We start from the raw sequence: 22121 nt of genomic DNA, 5'->3' as shown, positions 1-22121 counted from the left end.
ACTTGGCCTGCTGGGGTCTCTTCCAGGGCTGTGGTTCTAAGGAGGCGCTGGGGGGGGGGGGGGGCACAGGGACTGGGGGGGGGGGGCCCAGCCTGGGCGTGTCCGTGACTCTGGTTCTGAGCGGCGCCCCGGGCTACGAGGAGGCGGTGGGACCCCCCCGGCCCGCGCTCACACGGCCCCTCCCCCCCGCATCCGCCCCGCGAGGAGTCCCGGGGGGCGTCCGAGCCGAGCTGAAAGCGGCGTCAAAGGGGGAGGGGCGTCAATCCGGTGTCACTCCGGATAGGCCGGAGCCGGACTCTGCAGTCACACCCCCAGCGGGGCCGGAGCAGCGACCTCGGCTCCGCCAACCCCGCCCCCTGCAGGCACAGCCAATCGCCGCAGGGCTACGCCCCGCCCCTGCCAATCACAGCCAATCGCCGCAGGGCTACGCCCCGCCCCCTGCCAATCACAGCCAATCGCCGCAGGGCTACGCCCCGCCCCTGCCAATCACAGCCAATCGCCGCGGGGCTCTGCCCTGCCCACTTCAAGCGCAGCCCATCCCCGTAGGATTGTGCTGAGCGTTCTGCAGGCACAGCCAATCCGCGTAGAGCTCTGCCCGGCCGCTCCAGCAACAGCCAATCGCCGCAGAGCTCCACTGCCGGGATTCGCGAGGCCCCGCCCAGCGTGCGGCGGCCGGCTCGCAGCGGTGAGTGCGGGCGGGGCCCGGAGCGGGCGGCGTTTCCCAGCGTGCCCCGGGGCGGCCCCCGCGCGCCCCCGTGTGTCCTCCCTGCCCCCTACAGCGCGTGCGCCCCCTATAGCCTGTGCGCCCCCGTGCACCCTCCCTGCCCCCGTGCGCCCCCTATAGCCTGTGCGCCCCCCCGTGCGCCCTCCCTGCCCCCCGTGCGCCCCCTATAGCCTGTGCGCCCCCCCGTGCACCCTCCCTGCCCCCCGTGCGCCCCCTATAGCCTGTGCGCCCCCCGTGTACCCTCCCTGCCCCCTGTGCACCCCTTATAGCCTGTGCGCCCCCCCGTGCACCCTCCCTGCCCCCCGTGCGCCCCCTATAGCCTGTGCGCCCCCCCGTGCGCCTCCTATAGCCTGTGCACCCCCCCGTGCACCCTCCCTGCCCCCTGTGCGCCCCCCCGTGCGCCTCCTATAGCCTGTGCACCCCCCGTGCACCCCCTATAGCCTGTGCACCCCCCGTGCGCCCCCTATAGCCTGTGCACCCCCGTGCGCCTCCTATAGCCTGTGCGCCCCCTCATGCGCTCCCCCGCCCGCCCCCTGACAGCCTGTGCGCCCCCCGTGCACCCTCCCTGCCCCCGTGCGCCCCCTATAGCCTGTGCGCCCCCCGTGTACCCTCCCTGCCCCCTGTGCGCCCCCTATAGCCTGTGCACCCCCCGTGCACCCCCTATAGCCTGTGCACCCCCCCGTGCACCCTCCCTGCCCCCTGTGCGCCCCCTATAGCCTGTGCACCCCCCGTGCACCCCCTATAGCCTGTGCACCCCCCCGTGCACCCTCCCTGCCCCCTGTGCGCCCCCCCGTGCGCCCCCTATAGCCTGTGCGCCCCCTCATGCACTCCCCCCGCCCGCCCCCTGACAGCCTGTGCGCCCCTCCCGTGCCCCCTGACTTCCTATGCGCCCCCCCGACAGCTCGTGCGTGCACCCTCCCTGCCCCCCGTGCACCCCCCACGCAGCCCTCCGTCCCCTACAGCCCGTGCAGCCTCCTGCACTCTGTGCCCCCCCCGCAGACACCCTGCAGTCAGGCTGGCATTGTGTGCGTCCCGGCAACTCTGCCATCCCTGCACCCCGTCTGTCCCAGCTGGAATTGGGGAATCCCCTTCCAGCAGGCTGCGGAGGGGCCCTGGCACCCCAGAGCCGCGTGCGCCGATAATACTCTGTGATGGTCACTCGCCGCGTGGGCGTCTGTCCTTAGGCTGCAGCATCATGGTTCACGCGTTCCTCATCCATACGCTCCAGCCCCGGCTGGGGGACGAAGCTGGCCTCTGCCGGGTGCTGTATTCCAGGGTGTTTGGCTCTGAGAGGCTGGACCACTCGCTGGCGGAGTGCGGGCCGCAGGACCTCCAGAAGGAGAGGCTGGGCAGGAAGGAGCAGCTTTTGGCTGTGGCCAGGTGAGAGATTCACCCCGTCAGAGTGTGACTGAGCTGCTGGGCGTAGCATAGGCGGTATGCGGGGGGGGGGGTTAGTGTTCTAGAATCTAAGGGCACGTCTACACTGCAGCAGCGAGGCTCAGAGCCAGGACAGCTGAATTGGCCGGGTGTTAGGGGGCTAAAAATAGCAGCATAGACCTTCAGGTGAGGGGGGGAGGGGGAGTGTTGGGGGCCATTAGAAAAAGGGATGAGAAGACAGAAAATATCGTAATGGCCCTGTATAAGTCCACAGTACGCCCACGCCTTGAATAGCAGTGCCGTTCTGGGAGAATTGGAAAAGGTGCTGAGAAGGGCAACGAAAACGCCGAGGGGGGATGGAACAGCTTCTGCCTGAGGAGAGCTGAAAACAACGGGATTGTTCAGCTTGCAATAGAGACGACTGACGGGGTCTGAGAGATGGCCAGGACTGAACCCCAGGCTGCGGGTGTCCCGAGCCTCTGACTGCCAGAGCGGGTGACGGGATGGATCACTGGGTAACTTTGTTCCCTTGGAAGCACCCGGCATTGGCCACTGTCAGAAGACTGGATGCTGGGCTGCCCGTCTCCAACCCAGAGGGACCCCTCTGATGTTCTGGAGCCCAGACTCCAGTCCAAGCCTGAATATCCAAGCTGCTGTTTTTCGGCCCGGTCGGTGAGCTCTCTGACCCTAGTCCAGGGGTGGCCAACCCGCAGCTCTTTGCAGAAAGTGTGGCGCGCGAAGCATACCCCGTGGCACGCGAAACCACCCCTATGCCCCTACAAAGGGCTCACTGGGTGCTGGGGAGCTGTCTGGTGCAGCAAAGCAAAATGGCACCAGTAAGATGGTCCTGGCTTACGGGAGCCATATGTGGCTGAAAAGTTTTCATTTAAAGGGGCAGTGTCTTTTTTTTTTTAATTTTTTTTTGCTTGACAAGTGTCTCCCCTCGGCTCTTTGTGTTATGTCCACCACTATTTTGTCTCCTTCCCTGTAACGGGTTGGCCACTCCTGCCCTAGTCAGTTGTCCTGGCCTCTGATGCGCTGTTGTGGGTTATTCCTGGTAGGGTAGATGCCCCCGCAGCCTTTAGACAAGGGCACGCCTTGTGTCCCTTACCCCTGCTGGGCAGCAGAGCTAATGCGAACGTCCAGGGAGCTCTCTAGAAAGAGGACTACTGCAGCTGTTCTCTTGCGCCATGCCAGAGGGCAAGGCTTGGCACACGCCCTCCAGCCCCGCGCAGGCCCGTCCTGCAGGGCTTTGTTTAGTTTGGTTTCAAACTTCCCAAGCCATGGGGCTCCCACCCGTTCATAGAATCTGAGAATCCCAGGACTGGAGGAGTCCTCAGGAGTCATCGAGTCCAGCCCCCTGCTCAGAGCAGGACCAACCCCAACTCCATCATCCCAGCCAGGGCTTAGTCCAGCCGGGATTTAAACACCTCTAGGGATGGAGATTCCACCCCCTCCCTCGGGAACCCAGCCCAGTGCTTCCCGCCTAGGGAAATAGTTTTTCCTAAGATCCAACCTAGATCTCCCCCACTGCAACCTGAGCCCATTGCTCCTCGTTCTGCATCTGCCTCCACTGAGAACAGCCTCTTTGGAACCTCCCTTCAGGGAGCTGAAGGCTGCTCTCAAATCCCCCCTCACTCTTCTCTTCTGCAGACTGAACAAACCCAAATCCCTTAGTCTCTTCTTATAGGGCAGGCATGTCCAAAGTCCGGCCCGCGGGCCAATTGCGGCCCGTGTTCCGGTTTAATACGGCCCCACAGGTAATTTGGCAATATCTATCTTTTATGGCCCCCAACGAATCCATATGTATTGAGATGAATACATTGTAAAATCTCAGTTAATGTCAGTTGGTCTAAATCAGTTATAAATATATTTGGACACAACATGTATACTTGGTGTTATGTTCCTGTTCATATTTTTTGAACTTAAAAGTTGACAGACAACCTTTATTACCAATAATATGTAATGTACTTTACAATGTTCCTGACATATATTTCAGCTTCCTGGATTTTTTTTTCATCTGGCCTTTAGATATGAAAGGCAGAGTGATTTAACACCTGTTTAGATTTGTCATCCATGTGACGAAATGAAAAGTATGCCGTTTGCAATAAACTTTGCATAAAATAGTTAATTTGCATTTAATTTTAATGGTTCAAAGAATGTCAGGCAAAATGGTCGGCCCTCACGCATGTTCACTTCATCAAATCTGGCCCTCTTTGAAAAAAGTTTGGACACCCCTGTTATAGGGCATGTGCTCCAGCCCTCAGCATTTTGGTCGCCCTCTGCTGGCCCCTCTCCAATGCGTCCACATCCTTTCTGTAGTGGGGGGCCCAGAACTGGACACAATACTCCAGATGTGGCCTCACCAGAGCCGAATAAAGGGAATAGTCGCTTCTCTGGCTCTACCCTGGGGGATGACTCTGCAGCATGAGGCATCTTGTTCTCAGACAGGCCGTGTTTCTTATTTCCACCTCTGTATAACAGGACTGTGACTCTCTCTCTCTCTGCATTTCTCCCGTTTCCAGGCAGGTGGATTCGGCCTGTAAGCTGCTGCACCAGGCCTCAGGGCGTCCTGCCTCTGACTTCCTCATCCAGCTGCCCGACGAGCCCATTTCCCTCCAGGACGCCCTGTCCGGGGTTTTCCGCCTCCCGCCCGGGGATCCCTTCTGCGAGGACAAGCCAGTGCTCTGGCTGGCGGTGCTGTCTCTGGGCTTCGCGCTGGTGTGCGACCCGCAGGAGAACCTGCTGCTGGCCGAGAACACCCTGCGCCTGGTGGCCAAGTGTCTGCTGGAGCACCTGAAGCTGCTGAGCCAGGGGAGCAACGTGGTCCTCAAGGCAGACAAGACCGAGCTCATCCTGAGCAAGTTCCTGCCCCATGGGCAGCTGCTCTTCCTGAACGAGCAGTTCGTCCAGGGGCTGGAAAGGGAGCTGAGCGCCTGCCTGTCCAAGTAGAGGGCTCTGGGTGGAGTGTCGTCAGCTCCGCTGCTGGCCAGACCCTCTGGGCGGGTCAGGCGGCAGGTGCATGGACCTTGGGGGCTTGCGCTGGAGTGAAAGGAGACGCAAGGTTGGCAGCTGTGGCCTTGGTAGTCTTCATTGTCATCGCTCTGGCCGATCAGCATGTTCGTCCGGCCGCAGCCTCCCTGGCGACCAGCCAGAATCTCTTGCAGTGGCACGGGGACGAGGGAGATGCCTGCGTGGCTGGGGGAACGCCACATCTCGCCCCCTTCCCTGCCTTGTCTCAATACACCAGGGTTGGGCGTGAGCAACCCGGCACATCCTCCAGCGCGCCGGGGTCCTGTTTCCTTGGCAGTGTCAGGGCTGGGGCAAGGAGCTGGCCTCTTGGGCCAGTGGAGGGCGTGTGGAGCCGCACCCCCGGGCACAGTAGCCACGTGCTCCAAAGGGGTAAGGGCCACGCAACAGGCAGTGGGGACAGCTAGTGGCAAATGTCAGGGAGGTCAGACCAGCAATAGGCAACCTGGGCTAGTGAGCGGCTGCACGAGCGGCCTCCCTCATCGTGGGGCCACAAGATTGTCGTAGCCCAGACGGTCTCCCGGGGCAGGGCGGTGTTGCTAACACGAGTACCTAGAATGTGTGGGCGGTGCCCACGGAACCGTAGCGGCGCTGTGATTGGCTGCATGGGGAGCACACGGCTCTCGCCCTCCGGGGTGGGGTGTAAGGGGGCGGGGTTCCAGCTGTTTCAGCTCCCGCAAATTAAGAGTGTGTCATGTGACTTTGCCCCTCTTGCTAGAGGGCCCAGATGAGCTCCCATTCATTTGCATAAAGGGCTGCTATTGGTGCAGAGACCTCGCTGTGTCTTCCTGTATTCGAGGATTCCAGTTAATGAACGACCCCCGGCACCCTCATCTGCTCTGTGCCCCCTCTGCCCTGCAGCCCCGCCCTCTGCCCCAGCCCCACATCGATTCTGTCCTCTACAGTCCCCGCTCTGCCCCTTTCCCCAAGTGCCTCTCCGCCCCCCCTCTCCTAACAGTGGGTGGGAGGAGGGAGAGCGAGCTAGTCTGCCCCCTGCAGCAGCTTTGATTGGCTGCTTTCCCCAGCGATGTAGGGGCAGCCAATCAGAAGCCTTTCCCCTAGGCTGGGTGTTTCTAGCAGCTCCAGCAGGAGTCAGGTCAGGGCCAGATGCATTGCTTGTGCGCCCCAAGGCACCCAGGTGGTGGAACGGGGGGCTGCAGTTTGGAGTCCCAGTTTGATTCAGTGGCTCAGCACCCCCACTGGACGCTTGTTCCAGTGCCCCTAGGCACAGCCCCCGACCTTCTGAAACAAAAGTGGTCAGTGACCGTTTCAAGGCGGCAGCCCAATCTGAGAGGCAAACAGGCAGGAGGTCGCCTGTGCCCCTGCCAGCATTGTAATGGCCCAACGGGGTACACCTGCATCCCCCTCCCTGCATCCCCTCCCCCGCAGGCACCGTCGCCTGTGGCTCAGGGCTTCAGCCATGGTGTGGGAGGTGGGTGTCGGCCGTAGCTGGGTGGGGAGGGAGGTTAGGGATCCAGGCTTCAGACCCTAGGGAGCTCCGGCGCTCTGGGCTTTAGGTGAGGGGCTGCAGACTCTAATTTTTTCCATCCCTGTGCAGAATAAATGTTCACTGGGCATGTGCAGATGTGCACCACCAGGAGAAACAGGCTGCTGGCCGTGGGCGCTCTGTTAATCAGCTGGGCAGCACTGGGGCGGGCACAGTGGGTTCCCCCTGGCTCTGATCCGGGAGCAGGAGCTGGCCCGAGTCGCGTGGGGGATGCACAGAGCCCAGTGCGGATACAGCGTTTGTATCTGCCCCGGCCTGGGCCTGCACGACTGAGCCGCGGGTATCTGCTGCCGCGTGCACAGATACGGGTGCCGAGGGTACCTGTGCAGGGCGCTAGGTGCCAGACGTGTATCTGCGCCCGTATCCACGGAAAAGAGCCGGGGCGCTCTGCAGGCAGATAGCGGCGCTGCGGATTGGCAGGGCTCTAGGAGCGCAGAGCCTGCTCCTTGCCAGCCTCCCCTCCCCGGTGGGAGCTCATTGCCCCCCCCCCCCCAGACTGCTGGAGCTCGTGCTTTGCCACACGCCCTGGGAGCCACCAGCAGCATTCCTGGCCCTATGGACCTCCCCCCCCCGTCGGTGCACAGGGCTTCTCCTCAGCAGCTGGCTGGAAAACACGCTCATAGCTGGGGAAATGAGGCGCCTCTGGAGGGTCTGAATGTGACTGGGGGGGGGTCACAGAAGACCCCTTGGGGGGGCTTCCCAGAGGGCTGACAAGGCCAATGACACTCGCCTCCTAGCACTCTGGGGCTTCTCACCACCCGGTCCTGCTGGGCCAGATCTGCCCTCCCCAGCCTAGGCACAGAGCTCTCTCTCTCTCTCTCTCTCTCTCACATACACATACACTCTCTGAAATTCTTCACGTCCAAGGAAAATGCAGTTTGTGGGGCCCAGCTTCCCGGAAGCCAACGGCCAGCTGGGCTCAGAACCCCAAATCAATCCGGTTGCCCTGTGACGTGGTGTCTGCCCCACACTGACCCAGCCCTGGGAGAGGAGAGAGCAAAGCCCCACAGCTGAGGCAGGTCCTTGCTAATCAGGCCCAGCTGAGGGGAGTGTAAATAAAGGATCCGGAGAGGAGCAGACACAGACTCAGACACACTCCTGCAGTGGGGGGATCTGGCTGCCAGGGAAGCTGGAGGTTTCCTGACTTAGAGCAGGGCTGGGGAGCTCTGGCCAGGCAAGGTCCCAGGCTGCAGGGCCTGACACAAGGCCTCAGGGCACCAGGGCTGCAGGGGGCAGCTGGGGTAGCAGAAGGCAGCAGGACCCCACCCCCTGGCCGATGCTGAGTGTTCATGTCAGGCGGCAGTTTGCCCCAAGGCAGGGGCTAGTTGAAGCCTGGCAGTGGGTTCCTGAGGCAACAAGGGGAGAGGGTTTGGGGGCCCCCAGAAGGGGAGGATCCTAGATGTGGGGGCCCTGCGGCAGGGCATTACCCAGAGGTGGAGAAAAAAATAGGTACCCGTGGGCCAGACTGGCTGAAAAGGGGCGCTCAGGGCGGAAGAGGTGACCCCCAGAGTGAGCAGCTGGAGGTGCCCATGGGGGGAGGCACGGCCGGTTACAGCCCCCTTCACAGTGACAGGAGAAGGATTTTCTGATTGCTCCCCTGGAACAATTACTGACCCTGGGCTGGACAGTGAACCCAAGTGATTTTATTCAGTACAAACAGCAGCAGCGAAGTGGTTGCCAGTGAAAACAGGCCGAGCAAAGTCGATTACAGATTGAAACTAACAGGAAATGCAGAGCGAGTTCTGTCACTAAACGCTCAGCACAAACTTACCCTGAAACTGTTCTTCTTTCAGCCAAGCCTCCCAGCCAGAGAACGCCCTTTCCCTGGGGTCTCTGGTTCATTCTCCTGGCAGTGACGTGCCAGGCAAAGACAAAAGCCTCAAAACATCCCTGAGTAGCCTCCTTTTGAGGCGGGGATTCTGTTTTGACATTCCCCCTCCTATGGACAATTACCTGGTCAGACCCTACGGCTACGTCTACACTGGCATGAATTTCCGGAACTGCTATTCCGTTTTCAGTTTTTCCAGAAAAGGAGCGTCTACATTGGCAGGCTGCTTTTCCGGAAAAGCCCTTTTCCCGGAAAAGCATCTGTGGCCAATGTAGACGTGCTTTTCAGGAAAAGAGCCCCGATCGCCATTTTCGCCATTTTTTCTGGAAAAGACTACTGGGCTGTCTAAACTGGCCCTTTTCCGGAACAGTGTTCCGGAATAAGGACTTATGCCCGAGCAGGAGCAGAATAGTTTTTCCGGAATAGCGGCTGATTTTGTACAGTAGAGCATCGTTGCTTTTCCGGAAATTCAAGGGCCAGTGTAGACAGCTCGCAGCTTATTCCGGAAAAGCGGCTGATTTTCCGGAATAAGTGGCCCAGTGTAGACACAGCCTACCACTTGGGGTGGTCATGTGACTTCCTAAAACCAACCACTGTGTAGACTCACAGGACAAAAGAGGCTGTTTACAGGTGATCACCCAGACATGGAGGGAAATGCCCACATGGCTTTCATTCGCATAGTTAAACCCTAACCCTTCCCCTACTCCATATCTCTCACTTTACCCCCAAGAATGGTGCACACGCCAATCAGACACATGGCACCAGCAGCTTGTGGCGTTAAGGCTGATGGGTGACATCAGGGATTTGTCCAAAGCATCTTCGGCTTATGCATGTTTGTGCCCATAAGTCAATTTCATAAAGCAAAGGGGAGGGGGGTGAAACTCTCACACTGGCCCTGCATGTCACAGCCCGGCCTGCCCACGGGCCTGCTTACAGATCCACCGCGCAGGCAGAGAGCAGTTGGCATCATTCCACGAAGTCTGCATCTCTGTGCGGATCTCAACACAGTCTTCTCTGCCGCCGATCCCCTGGTGCCAGTTGTCAGGCTGATGGGAATCCCAGAACCTGCAGAGCAGAGTGTTCCTGTCTCAGGAGAACCACGGCCACGTGCCGAGCTCGGACTCTGGTGTCAGCAGGGGACTAAGACACCCGGAAATGACTCAGCAAAGTGCCCCCCTTCCTACCCCCACCAGCGTTCTCTGCAGCATCCATGGCTGGGTTGCGAAGGGCTTCTGAGGGGGGAGCAATTGCCCTGGGTCTGACAGGCCGGCAAAGGGCCCAGGAGACCGCGTGGCTCTGAACACGGAGCAGCGGCCGCTCAGATCTCAGGGCCCAGCACCAAGCGCGCGGCTCAGCACGTCCCAGGCTCAGCCCAAGATGGGGGCGCAGGGACTGAAAGAGAGGGCAGCGGGTTCCCTCATTGGCTTCTCCATGCCCCGGTCATGGGCCTCAGCCCCAGCCCCTGTGCTCAGTGCACCAGCTCCAGCTGGCTCTGGCCACGCCCCGGCCCCTGCAGCCTGCCCCCCACAGCCGGGAAGCTAGAGTGCCATTTGGCCTGGGGAGAGCGCTGGACCCGGCTGTTCGCTCCATTCCAAGCTGGCTGCGTGGTTCCAGGTGGTTCATTCAGGTCAGTGGCGAGTTCCCAGGGAGGCTCTGGTCTCGCTCTCACTGGCACGGAGCACACGCTGCGTGTCTGGGCACCGCTCTGAGCAAAGGGGCATGCGAGGAATTCCTGGGAGGCTGAATTTCTGTTGGGGAAGCACCCAGGAGCTTCCCTCAGGATTGGGCCCCCTGTGCTGGGGGCTGCACGGACCCAAGGGGCTGAACAGTTGCTGCTGAAAGAGCCTGTGACGAGACATTAACAGAGGATCAGTCTCCCTGTTACTCACCCGCTGCTGGCGTCTGCTCTGTATTCTGAGCCGTCCACCCAGCGCCAGCGGCCTTCAGTGCCCTGGTCAGTGAGTCCAATCCAGTAGGACTGTCCGTCCGTCTCGTTGGAGAGGAATTTCTGCCCAACACAGATCCCAGCATGGTCAGGCCACCCAAGGCAGGTTGCAGGTGCAGCTGCAGCTACCTGGGCTGAGCAGGCTGGGGAGGGGAGCGGGCGTCTGGGGATGTGAGCAGGGCACTGGGCAGCGGTAGACATGGTGTCTAACCCCAAGCGCTGACAGCGACTTGCTGGAGACCCTGTGGGAGTCCTGGAGCGTCTCTGGGTCTGAGTCTGTGCATCTGCACAGAGTAACCACGGCGATGTGTCCTAGAGAAATGAGCCAGACCCTACACGCCCCTCCCTCCTACACCCTAGACTCTGGGGTGTCCTGGGCCTGGCACCGTGCCCCTGCCCATCTCTGCTTCTCAGCTGATGGGTGGATCCCTGTGTCAGGTTCCAGGGCTGGGCAGCCTCCCCCAGAGTTTGTTACCAGGCACGTCGCAGGTTTGCTGCCTCAGCTGTTACCCGTCAACTGCTGCTGCCATAAAACCAGGCCCTGGCCCACGGTCTGAGCCCCGGGAGGGTGCTGCACTCACCTGCTCCTCCGGGGACAAGACGGACGTCAGGTATGAGCCCTGAGACACACAGAACTGCTGGGCCTCCAACCACGACTTCTCTTCTTGGGAGAAGTAATAGAGGTTCCCACCGTGACACCTCCAGCCTGCGGAGAGTTTTGTCCACAGGACCCCTGGGAGCAGAGACTGGGGTCAGATACCCAGGCTAGTCACAGGGACACGTGCAGGGAGCTCAGGGCTTCTCCTGCTGCATTTAGTAGTTTTCAGGTATCTAATAGAGTGTCACAATGAGGAGGGAGAAAACTTGTTCATCTTGGCCTCAGAGGATAGAACAAGCAGCAATGGGCTTAAACTGCAGCAAGGGAGGTTTAGGTTGGACATTAGGAAAAGTTCCTAACTGTCAGGGTGGTGAAACACTTGAATAAGTTGCCCAGGGAGGTTGTGGAATCTCCATCTTTGCAGATATTGAAGATCAGGTTAGATAAATGTCTATCAGGGATGGTCTACACAGTATTTGGCCTCTCGAGGTCCCTTCCAGTCCCAGTCTTCTGTGATTCTATGATTTCCCCTGCCCCTCGGCTGCCCAGGGAGCATCTGAGCCTGACTCTCCAGCTGCTCAGCCAATCACGTTGGTGGCCGTAGGAAGGATCCCGGAGATGCTGCAGAGAGCAGCCAGCCCAGGGTCCCTCCCCCAGCACGGAAATGCAGCTGTGTCTGGGCTGGAGCAGGTGCTGGTCCCAGTGCAGAGCAGCACAGCTGTAATAGGAACAGGAAGACTCACTGCTCAGCTGAGCTGGTGGGGGAACTCAGGCGGTGGGGGGCAGAGGATGTAGCAGCACAAGGTGGACCAGCCCCTGGTTCTGCACCAACAGTGCTCAGTGACCATTAGTGGTCAGTGGTCAGTGGTCAGTCTCAGGCTTATTTCCCGTCAGGTTCCCCCACATCCTGCAGGGGGCGCTGGCCCAGGGACAGTTCTGAGCATCACCCCCCGGCACTGAAAGGCTGGTTTGTCTCTGCCTGTGCCCAGACTGGCCTGGATCGAGCCAGAGCTGGTAGCTGAGGGCTCCCATTGGCTATCGAGGCCGAGGGTGCCACTGAACTCCACACGGATCCCTGCGGGGTGGTGCATGCGCAGCCACAGGTGTGTCTCATGCACGGAACTCGTTGCTGGCGACAAGCCCTGCACTGGCAGCCTGGGAGCCTGAGTCTCGTTTCCCCCCCGCACCGGCAGGACCAGGGGCTCTGACTCACTGCAGGAATCCGACCCGGCTCCTCGCGCCCCAGCGACCGTGTCCAGACGGGTCTGCAGTTCTCTGTTCTCCGCACTGACATTTCCCAGCTCGGCTCTCAGCATCCGGACTCCTGCCTGCACTTCGCCCAGGAGCTGCAGCGCTGGGATCAAGTAAGAGCAACGTCAGCGCCAGTCAGAGCGATCGTTGGGCCAGGATCTGGGAGGCAGGAGGAGACGGGGCCTGCTCTCAGCAGCTCCCAGTGGAGATAGATGCCACGTGGGAGGAGTAGAGGTTTGTTTTCCCAAAGGGAAGCTCAGGTTCAGAGAGACATGCCCAAAGTCCACAGGATGTTTGCAGCAGGTCTGGGAACTGAATCAGCTCCCTGAGCTCCAGGCCCGTCTCCCCGGCCACGTCTTCCTGACTCTGCCGCCCTGTGACCTGTGAGCGCGTCCCCTGCACCTGAGTGACTCTGGGCCACAGACCGTGTGTGTGCACAGCCCCTGCCAGACAGAGAGAGAAGCAGTTGTGGCTCTGCCCACAAGGGGGCGCTCTGCCTCCATCACTGTGACAGGGCCAGGCCCCAAACTGTTGTAGCTGCCTAGGAAGGGCTCAGAGGTAGGGGGGGGGAAAGGGAGGAGGATGCGGGGGTGGAAAATGAAGCCCAGGAGAGCAGCTCTACTGGTGCCCAGCTTCCACCACGGTCTGAATTCAGCCCTGTCTGGCTCATGAGCTGCATCTCTCTGCCTTGTGCATGGGACCCTGACACTGCAGGGCCAGGGGGACTCTGGCATGAGGGACACACTAGTGAAAGGACAGAAGATGCTGACCACTAGGCCTCCTGGTCAGGAGCAGGGAGAGATGCAGCAGCCAGCCACTGCCAGGAGGGGATAGGAGGGAGCCTGGTGCAGCCGTTCACACCTGGGGACAGAGCCCCCATGGGCAGAGGAGTGAGCAGAGCAGCAGCTGATTGGACAGGGAGAAGGCCAAGGGGCAGGGGGCACGTGGATGCTCCCACCAGCCTCCAGCCAGGCACGTGCTCGGCTTCCAGGCCTGGGGAGGGAGCGACCTGCTGCCGGGCCCCAGGCTGAGACTTACTGTCCGATTCCCTGGCGGGCGTGGCCGAGGTGTTGGTTGGCTGCAGGGAGACTCTCAGGTTCCGCGCGGCTTCTTCCACCTCCTGCAGCCGGCTCCGTCCCTGGGAATCTAGAGATCAGGTGTCGGCGGGTCAGTGACCGGACTGACCTGGCTGGAGACGCGCCAGGCCCAGAGCAGGGCCTGCCCCCCACGCCCGCCTAAGCGCTATGGCTGCGGCTGTCTCTCTGCAAGCCTCCTCCACGGGCACACGGGAGCCCAGGCCGGTCGGGTCGCTGCTGCTGCTCGGGGCACCCTTGGGGCAGGGGTGCAGCTCTGTGGGGCAGGTTGCTGCTCCCGATACGCAGAGACCCTCTCCAAGCGCTGTCTGCAGCCTCGTCCCCCATCCATCCTGCACATCTGTCTCCCCTCTCCAGGGCCGCCAGGCTCCTCGCAGGCTTTCACACAACACTGGGAGTCACCCCACACCCGGCGGAGTCAGGAAGTCTCAGGTGGAGAACTGGGGCCAGAGAAGGTCTCAGACTCTGCAGCCAGAAGGCCCATCAGGATCATGGTCCTGACCTTCCACATGTCACAGGACACATCAACTTTAGTAACATCTGCAATTCTGCGAGATGATCAGCTCCCTCCCCCCTCCGACACACCCACCTCCTCTTGGCAAGGCTAGTGAGGCCCTGGAAAACGTGAGTGTTTTGGCCGCTCACTGAGCAAGGCGCTGCCAGGAGCACTGTGTCTAAGTCCTATATAAACAGCCAGTGAACTCAATATCAGACCCCGCTCAGCTCTGACACGCTCATGCACGGCCATCTTGTGGCAAGTCATGGAGGGCACACGAGTGAGGCTACACATGAAGTGATGGGTGAGGCTTCCTCCCGGGCTCTGAGGAGAGGGACCCCTCAGGACTGCTGGGCGCTGGCTCAGCTCTGGGAGGGGAGCGGGGTCTAGTGGGTACAGCAGGGAATAGAGACATCTGGCTTCTGTGTAAGAACTTCAGAGCGGCCAGACGGGGTGAGAGCAAAGGTCCCTCCAGCCCAGGGTCCTGTCTGCCCCGAGGGAGGGAACAGACCAGGGAACCATCCCGTGATCCTTCCCATCGCCCAGTCCCAGCCTCTGGCAGACGGAGTCCAGGGAAAACTGCTAATGGCCACTGATGGACCCGTCCTCCTTGAACTGCCTCAGTTCTCCCTGGAGCCCTGCTGCAGCTGGGCCATCACACCATGGCCTGGCAGGGCCCCGGGTGACCGTGGAGAGAGGGTTTGTTTTGTGTGGTCTCTGCTGCCTGCAGGTTTCACTGGGCGCCCTCGTGTCAGTGGATGAAGGCGGGGCCATGCGTGGGGGCAGGAAGGGCCGTGGGCCCTCAACATGCCACGGGGAAGGAGCAAGGGGCCCACAGAGCCACACAACTAGCAGGGCCTGGCACCGGCCGTAGGGCTGAGCCTGCCCTGCGCTCACCAGCAGTGGTGGGATAGGTAGGCACTGGCTTCCAGCCACACGGCCCAGGGGCAGGCACAGGGTTGGGGGAGGGTGGAGCTGCCCCACACTCCCCAGTGGTGGGAAGCGGGGTGGTGCACTGAGAGTTGGGGGAGAGGTGGGGTGGGGGCAGAGTCAGGGCGTGGGGCGTTGCACTGAGTGTCAGGGAGCAGAGCAGGCTGGGCCAGATGGCTCCACTTCCCATCACTGCTCCGGGAGTGGCTGGGGCAGAGGTTGGGTGGGAGCAGGGAGAGCTGAGCAGGGACGGGAAGTGGCAGGGAGGGGGCAGAGCAGGGGCAGAGGGTTGGGGGTCGGGATGGGGTAGGGGAAGGGTAGGGGGGGAGAGGTGCCCCTCCCCGGGCTAGCGGTGGCACGTGAAGAAACCATGGGCAGGGTCAGCGCCCCCTGTGTCCTTTCCCTGCAGTCGCGCCCGCGGAAATCACATTTTCTTGTTCGGTTTTCCCACCATTCACAGACCTTCTCACACCCTCCCCTGTCTCTCTGTTCCAGCCTCACACCCCCTCCCCATCACCCCCCACCTTTTAAAAGTCTGCTCCTATGGAAGCTGTTCCACCCTCCTAATCACTTGTATTGCCCGTCTGTGGGCCGGTTTCCAACACATCTTGGGGGATATGGTGACCAATTCTGCAGGCAGTGCTCAGGGCGTGGGCAAACCAAGTATTTATATAGTGGCAATGGGATGTTTCCAGTCTTCCTAGCTATTCCTTTCCCAAGGATCCCCACGATTCAGTTCGCTTTGTGGACTGACACTGCACATGGACCAGATTGTGAAGAGAACTAGCCACGCCGCCGCCGAGCTCTCTCTCTCTCTCTCTCTCTCTCTCTCTCTCTCTCGTGCTAACAGCTCCTTTAGAGCCCATCATTGCACAGCTCTGGCTGGGATCATGCTCTGCCATGCGCACGACTTTCCGTTCATCATCGCTGAATTCCCACTGCCATTTGGTTGCCCAGTCACCCAGGTTTGTGAGATCCCCTGGAACCCTCTGCAGTCGCCTTGGGACCTAACCATTGCGAGCCACGTTGTAACATCTGCAAACTCTGTCACCTCCCTGGTCAGCACTTTTCCAGATAACGTCCCTGTAAGCTGAACAGGCCCGACCCCTGGAGCTCCCCCTTTTGACACTCACCAGCCTCCTCATTGTTCCTGCCCTCAGTTTGAATTAACCCTTTGATTGCCTTGCTCACCCTGTCTCCCTCTGTTCATAAACAAACTCCTGGCCCCGCTGGGAGCACCAGAAGATCTGTAGCAGGTAAAAGCTGCCTCTGGGGCTTGGGCATGTCCAGATGATTAATTATTAATAATATTTAAATTAATATAGATCTCAAGTATGAAATTCAGGGATTCTACCTTTTGGAGGGGAAGGACTTTGACGGGATTACAAGTCTTGTGGATAAGGGGGAAGCGGTGGATGTAGTATAGCTAGACTTTAGTAAGGCATTTCATATGGTCTCTCATGACTTTCTTATCAATAAATTAGGGAAATAACACTTAGATGGGGCTACTATAAGGTGGGTGCATAACTGGCTGGGTGCATAACTGGTGCATAAGCCATTCTCAGGGTAGTTATCAATGGATCACAGTCATGCAGGAAGGGTATAACAAGTGAGGTTCCGCAGGGGTCTGTTTTGGGACAAGTTTGTTTCAGTATCTTAATCAATGATTTAGATAATGGCATGGAGAGGACATTTATAAAATTTGCAGATCCCGAGCTGGGAGGGGTTGCGAGTGCTTTGGAGGACAGGGTCAGAATTCAAAGTGATCTGGCCAAACTGGAGAAGGGGTCTGAGGTAAATGGGATGAAGTTGACTTAGGACAAATGCAAAGTGCTGCATCGAGGAAGGAACAATCCGTGTCACACACCCAGAATGGGAAGCGACTATCTAGGAAGGATACTGCAGAAAGGGATCTAGGGCTCAGAGTGGACCACAAGCTAAATATGAGTCAGCGTGTGACACTGTTGCAGAAAAAGCAAACATGCTTCTGGGAGGCATGAACAGGAATGTTGTGAGCAAGACATTCTTCTGCTCTGCTCTCCGCTGATTAGGCCTCAACTGGAGTCTTGTATCCAGTTCTGGGCACCGCACTTCAGGAAAGAGGTGGAGAAATTGGAGAGAGACGAGAGAGGAGAAACACACCTGCCTTGACCTGCTTGCTCACAGGCTCCTTCACTGTGCACTGCCTGTGCCCCTCTCTTTAAACAAACATGCTCTCCAGTACCCACTCAGGGTATGTCTACACAGGGGCATGCAGTTTGAAATAAGCTATACAATGTGAGCTATGCAAATTGCATAGCTTCTTTCGCAGTACAGTGCTATTCCGACAAGCCCCTTAATCCTGGTGCAATCAGGGTCACAGGATGTCGGAATAGCAAGCCCTTTCTTTGGAATGCATTTCAAAATAACACGCTTGCTCTTAGATGTAAAGAACACTATTTCAGATGAGGGATGTTATCCTGGAATAACGCCACTATATAGACCGCAGGCAGTGGGGCTTCTCCTTGTCTGCTCCTTCAGCTCCCCACTCAGATGGGGCTCGGGGCTGCAGAGCAGAGGCTCTGTGGTGGGCAGGGAGTTAAACCAGCCCCACACTCCTGGGCCAGGCCCGAATCACTGGGCTGGCCTCTCTCCGGCAGGTGGATGTTTCAGTGGCACTAGGGCCACACCTGGGCTGAGGTTCGTGCTGGTGACACGTGGTCAGGCAGGGACCCAGCTTGCCCCTCGGAGCGAGGTCGAGCAGGCGGGGCTGCCACACGTGGCGTGAAGCCAGGGAGCTGATGCTGGGGCAGGACGAAGGACACCGGGCCCACCCCTGAGAGGTGGCTGTCTGACCCCTGTTGAGACCCCCTCCAGCGCGGGAGACCACGGCCTCCCTAGGTGACTGCACCAGGGCTTGGCCATCGGTAGCGTTAGAACGTTTGTGCTGCTGTCGAACCCCAGGGCAAGATCTCACAGCGCCATTCCAATGCCCTGAGCAGGAGAGTTCCTGGAGGGACAGCCGGAAATGCGGGCGCCATGCTGCTGAGAACGGGGCGGCCCCTGCGCACGGGAGCCAGCTGTCCTGTATGGAAGGGGGAAACACAGGGAGTCGCTGAACTTACATAGAAGCGTCACAGCGAGGAGGGAGGTGGCCAGGGCCAGGACCAGGAGTAGCACCGCTGGGGTGATGCCTCTCGTCCTCTGCCACCAAGGAGCCGATCGCGTGGGAGCATTGCCTTGAAGGAGACCAAAGAAATCCGTGGTCAGTTACAGCTCGAATGCCACCGACCGAGGCAACTGCCCCCTCCCATCCAACAACCGCGCAACCTCGTGTCTGTGACTGGGACTCACAGCAACGGCTCAGTCGGGCCACGTACGGCGAGAACCAGCCTGAGCTTGAATCTCCAAACTGAGCTCCCCCCATCAGGAGTCACTGCCATGCCAAGCCAGCTTCTGTGCTAGAGATCCAGGAGCCGGATTTCTCCCTGCATAAGCATTTCTTGTGAGGGAAGTTTAGGACTTCTGAAATCTCTTCTCAGAGGAGTATTTTTAAATGAGAAAAGGAACCAGAACAACTTTATGAAAAATCACAAGAATGAGGAAGTGAAATTGGGGAAATATTATGAGTTGCAAGTGAAAACAACTAAGGAGGTATGTGTTTACATAATGCCTAGTTAATCTGTGGAACTCCTTGTCGGTGGATGTTGTTAAGGCCAAGACTAGAAGAGGTTCAAAATAGAACATGGTAAGTTCACAGAAGAAATGTCCATCAATGCCTGTTAGTCAGGATGGGCAGGCGTGTTGTTTCTAGCCCAGTGGTGGAAAATGTGAGGCCCATCAGGGTCCTATGTGTGGCCACAAGGCATTCTGACAGACACTTCTCAGGGGTGCCACGCTTGCAAAGCAGTCCTGGCTTGGAGTGCCCGGACTACCCACACTGGGCACATCACAGCACTCGGCCATCAGCCCGGCTGCACTTGCCGCAGGCTGCCATCTGGGGAGAGGGAGCAATTGGGGGGCTGCAGGAGAGCTTCCACACCCAGAAGCCCGCAGAGCCAGCCCAGTCCTCCCCATCGGGGGCTCGTACCCCATTCCTCCCTCACCTCCTTCCGCTTACCCTTCCCTAGCCCCTTTTCTTGATGTACAAAATAAAGGACAATTGTGTTCAAAAATGGAATCTGTCTTTATTGAACAAAATTGGGGGAGACTGGGAAAAGGAGGTGGGAGAGAAGAAGAGAGACGCTGGGAGAGGGAAGGGCAACTACAATGATCAGGGGTTGGAAACAGGTCCCATATGAAGAGAGGCTAAACAGACTGGGGCTTTTCAGCTTAGAAAAGAGGAGATGGAGGGGGGACAGGATAGAGGTCTCTAAAAGCAGGAGTTGGGTGGAGAGGGTGCATACAGAAAAGTTCTTCATTAGTTCCCATAAAGAAGGTCTAGAGGACACCAAAGGAAAGGAATGGGTAGCAGGCTTCAAACTAGTAACAGAAAGTTCTTCTTCACAAAGCAAAGAGTCAACCTGCGGAACTCCTTGCTGCAGGAGGCTGTGAAGGCTAGAACTAGAACAGAGTTTAAAGGGAAGTGAGATCAAGTCATGGAGGCTGGGTCCATGGAGTGGTATTAGCCAGGGGGTAGGAGTGGTGTCCCTGCCCAAGGTTTGTGGAAGGCTGGAGAGGGATGGCACGAGACAAATGGCTTGGTCACTGTCTTCGGTCCATCCCCTCCAGAGTCTCTAGGGTTGGCCGCTGTCGGCAGACAGGCTACTGGGCTAGATGGACCTTTGGTCTGACCCAGGATGGCCATTGTAAGCTAAGGGCTCAGGTTCGGGGGGTCTCACTGGACCCCCTTGATTTTCATGCACACCTGCTCCTGGGTGGCCAGGATGGCAGCTCTCCTGCCCAAGCCAGCCACTTTCCTGTGCCTAGTGCGGAGATCGTGGACAAGGTCCACGATGTCTGCACTAGCCCAGGCGGGTGCCCGCCTCTTGCGGTCCTGGGCAAGCTCCCGGGAGCAGCCAGCCTGGTCCCGGGAAGAGGGGGAGAACTGGGGGGCATCTGGTGGGTGGCTCGATCCGTGCCAGGTGCAGGGTCTGCTGGCTGGGTGCTGGCAGGCTTGCACCTGGCACGGGCACCGTAGCCAGCCCATGCCCCTTTAATGGGTCCGGGGCCGGGAGGGGGCAGATGAGTTTCCCTGGTATTGGCCAGAGTGGCCACCAGGGAAAGCTGGGGAGGGCTAGCCTCCCACTAGTTCGAATTAAGGGTCTACACAGCCCTTAATTCGAACTAGTAAGATCGAACTAGGCTTAATCCTCGTGGAATGAGGATTACCTAGTTCGAACCAAGCGCTCCGTTAGTTGGAATTAAGTTCGAACTAATGGAGCGCTAGTGTAGCGCCTAGGAAAGTTAGTTCGAACTAACGGACGTTAGTTCAAACTAACTTTGTAGTGTAGACATACCCTCAGTCTGTCTGTCTGACTGACTGAGGGGTCAGCTATCACAGACTGCAGCTTGTTTTTCTCTTTTCTCTTTTTCAAGCTCTTTTGGGGGGAAAAGAGCTTGGGGTACCTCCGGGGTTGGTTTCAAGTGTCCACCCATGTTTTGTGGGTTCAAAAGCACTTGATGGTGGCAGCGGATTCCCCAAAGTCTGGGTATTAGGATTTGGGGGGAAGTTTTTGTACCAAAGCCTGTAGAGACAAGGTTTTGGGGTGCTCTTGTGAGCCCCCACTTCTGTATTTGTCATACCAGTGTGGGAAAAAGCTATTTGCTCCCTGTCCTTGGGGGAACAGGCTCCCTTCTCCCCCTCCCCGCGCCAGGGGAGCCCCTTCCCTGCTGACACAGCCAGCTAACATCCCAGCCCCAGCTGCTCAGTGGGAGAAGCCAGTGCTCCGGCAGGGACAGGGCAGAGGGAAGGAACGGGGGTGACTCACTGAAACCAGAAGCCGAGAGGGATCAGAACGCTCCTCCAGAGACCACAAGGCCAAGGAGAGCCCAGCGGGGGCTCAGGGTTGGGTGCAGCCCGTGTGCTTACCTTTCAGTGTGGGAGCAGCTTCTGACACCTGCATGTTCTCATAGACATTGTCCGTCGACATTCTCTGCCTGCGCACAGAGCCGGACCCTGCTCACTGGCACCTGGGTCCTTTCTGCAGCCTGCCGGGTGGGGGCCTTCCTCTAACACTGCCCTGGCCTGAAATAGAAATGGGAAGTGATGCCTGCCGGCTGCTTGGGGTAACGGTAAGACGACAGAGAGAACTTCTGAACTCCTTGCACAGCTGGCTGGGCATGTGGCCTGGTGGTGAGAGCAGCTCTGGCGCCAGCTGGGCCATGTGCAGTCAGGCCTAGTGGTGGAAGCGAGAGTTCTGCCGACTGGCAAGAGCCGGGATGGGGGACACCGGAGCCCACAGCCAGATGAGGGGCCCGGGGTCTGTGCCAGAGAGACAAGCCCAGCCCAGCAGTGGGGGCCAGGCTGTGCATGAGGCAGGGGCAGGCTGGGCGGCACAGGCAGGAGTCTGAAGCCAAAGGGGATGGGGCAAAGCAGGGGCAGGGCCTGGAAGCCAACTGGGGCAGGGATAGGACAAGAGCAAAACCAGCCGCTGTGCGCATGGCACACGCTGGGCAGCCACTGAGCTCCTGGGGTGCCGGCTGCCCAGCAGGGCTGTTGAGCCAGCAACCAGCCACGTGCTGCGGCTACCCCGGCAGGGCCCAGGAAGGGCAGCTGGGCTCACTGGTCGCCTGGCAGTGATGTTCTTCAGTGAGCTGGCCAGCAGCTGCCCCAGCTGATCCGGTCACTGATGTGACCTGGCGACAGGGATCCCTGGCTTGTGTTCCTTGCTCTGCTCCTGACTCACTGAGAGACGCCGGGCAAGTTAACACATCTGTCTGTGCCTCAGTTTCCCCAACCCCTTTACCATTTTAAAGAAATAGGAGGGGGACTAGAGCTTTGGGAAAGGGCTACAGAGCCTTTCACCTCAAGGCAGACGTGTAGACTCCAAGCTAGCATGGGAGTGACCCAAAACTGCTCCTGTTTGTCACATGGTCGAGACTGAGGGGAGGGCCGGTTTGGGTTTCTACAGGGTGGAGAGTAGTGTAACCTCGACAGCATTCATCACCGTACAACTATGACAGGTGGCCACGCCCCTTTTAGGGCTTGTGTCCCACCTTCATCCGCATTTCCGATCATGTCAAGGGAGGCGCTGTTGCCCATTTTGAAAAAAAAAAGGTATTAATTTTTAATAACGTAAGAACGGCCAGATGGGTCAGATGAAAGTTCCTCTCACCCGGTGCCCTGTCTGCCGACCATGACCAGTGCCCAGTACCCCAGAGGGACTGAACAGAACAGGGAATCATCTGACAGAGGCCAGG

The 22121-nt window shown here is 59.0% G+C and overlaps 2 protein-coding genes across 4 annotated transcripts; one reads left to right on the top strand and one right to left on the bottom strand.

Moving 5' to 3' along the window:
* Positions 1-539: 539 nt before the first annotated feature.
* Positions 540-5902, top strand: AP5S1 (adaptor related protein complex 5 subunit sigma 1). The gene is made up of 3 exons (XM_089777716.1): positions 540-685; positions 1909-2104; positions 4627-5902. Exons 2-3 carry the CDS (start codon positions 1920-1922, stop codon positions 5051-5053), a joined length of 612 nt encoding a protein of 203 aa, XP_089633842.1. The 5' UTR covers positions 540-685; positions 1909-1919; the 3' UTR covers positions 5054-5902.
* A 2363-nt stretch (positions 5903-8265) lies between these two features.
* Positions 8266-20957, bottom strand: LOC102448769 (C-type lectin domain family 4 member F-like). 3 transcript variants are annotated; one of them, XM_075931120.2, is made up of 7 exons: positions 20791-20957; positions 17885-17998; positions 13299-13406; positions 12223-12363; positions 10993-11144; positions 10356-10474; positions 8266-9531 (listed from the first exon to the last, which is right to left on the bottom strand). In XM_075931120.2, the coding sequence occupies exons 1-7, from the start codon at positions 20849-20851 to the stop codon at positions 9369-9371; spliced, it is 858 nt and encodes a 285-aa protein (XP_075787235.2). In that variant the 5' UTR covers positions 20852-20957; the 3' UTR covers positions 8266-9368. The 3 variants fall into 3 exon arrangements, with proteins under 3 accessions (XP_075787235.2, XP_075787234.2, XP_075787236.2); XM_075931119.2 differs by lacking the exon at positions 20791-20957 and adding an exon at positions 18114-18536; XM_075931121.2 differs by lacking the exons at positions 12223-12363; positions 20791-20957 and adding an exon at positions 18114-18553.
* Between the last annotated feature and the right edge of the window lie 1164 nt (positions 20958-22121).

This window comes from Pelodiscus sinensis, chromosome 4 (genome assembly GCF_052426305.1).
Source record: "Pelodiscus sinensis isolate ZL-2025 chromosome 4, ASM5242630v1, whole genome shotgun sequence".
NCBI classification, from domain to species: domain Eukaryota; kingdom Metazoa; phylum Chordata; order Testudines; family Trionychidae; genus Pelodiscus; species Pelodiscus sinensis.
Note: the sequence above shows the minus strand (reverse complement) of the source record. Positions and strands in the feature narration are given on the sequence as shown.

What these genes read in the sequence shown, in the direction of transcription:
- AP5S1 (XM_089777716.1), top strand. Translation starts at nt 1,920, where the DNA reads ATGGTTCACGCGTTCCTCATCCATACGCTCCAGCCCCGGCTGGGGGAC. An exon ending in CAGCTTTTGGCTGTGGCCAG is followed by an intron (nt 2,105 to 4,626) that starts GTGAGAGATTCA and finishes TCCCGTTTCCAG; the next exon opens with GCAGGTGGATTCGGCCTGTA.
- LOC102448769 (XM_075931119.2), bottom strand. Translation starts at nt 18,186, where the DNA reads ATGGGGGGAGCTCAGTTTGGAGATTCAAGCTCAGGCTGGTTCTCGCCG. An exon ending in CCTCGCTGTGACGCTTCTAT is followed by an intron (nt 13,407 to 17,884) that starts GTAAGTTCAGCG and finishes CCTGATCTCTAG; the next exon opens with ATTCCCAGGGACGGAGCCGG. An exon ending in AGCCGGGTCGGATTCCTGCA is followed by an intron (nt 11,145 to 12,222) that starts GTGAGTCAGAGC and finishes CTCTGCTCCCAG; the next exon opens with GGGTCCTGTGGACAAAACTC.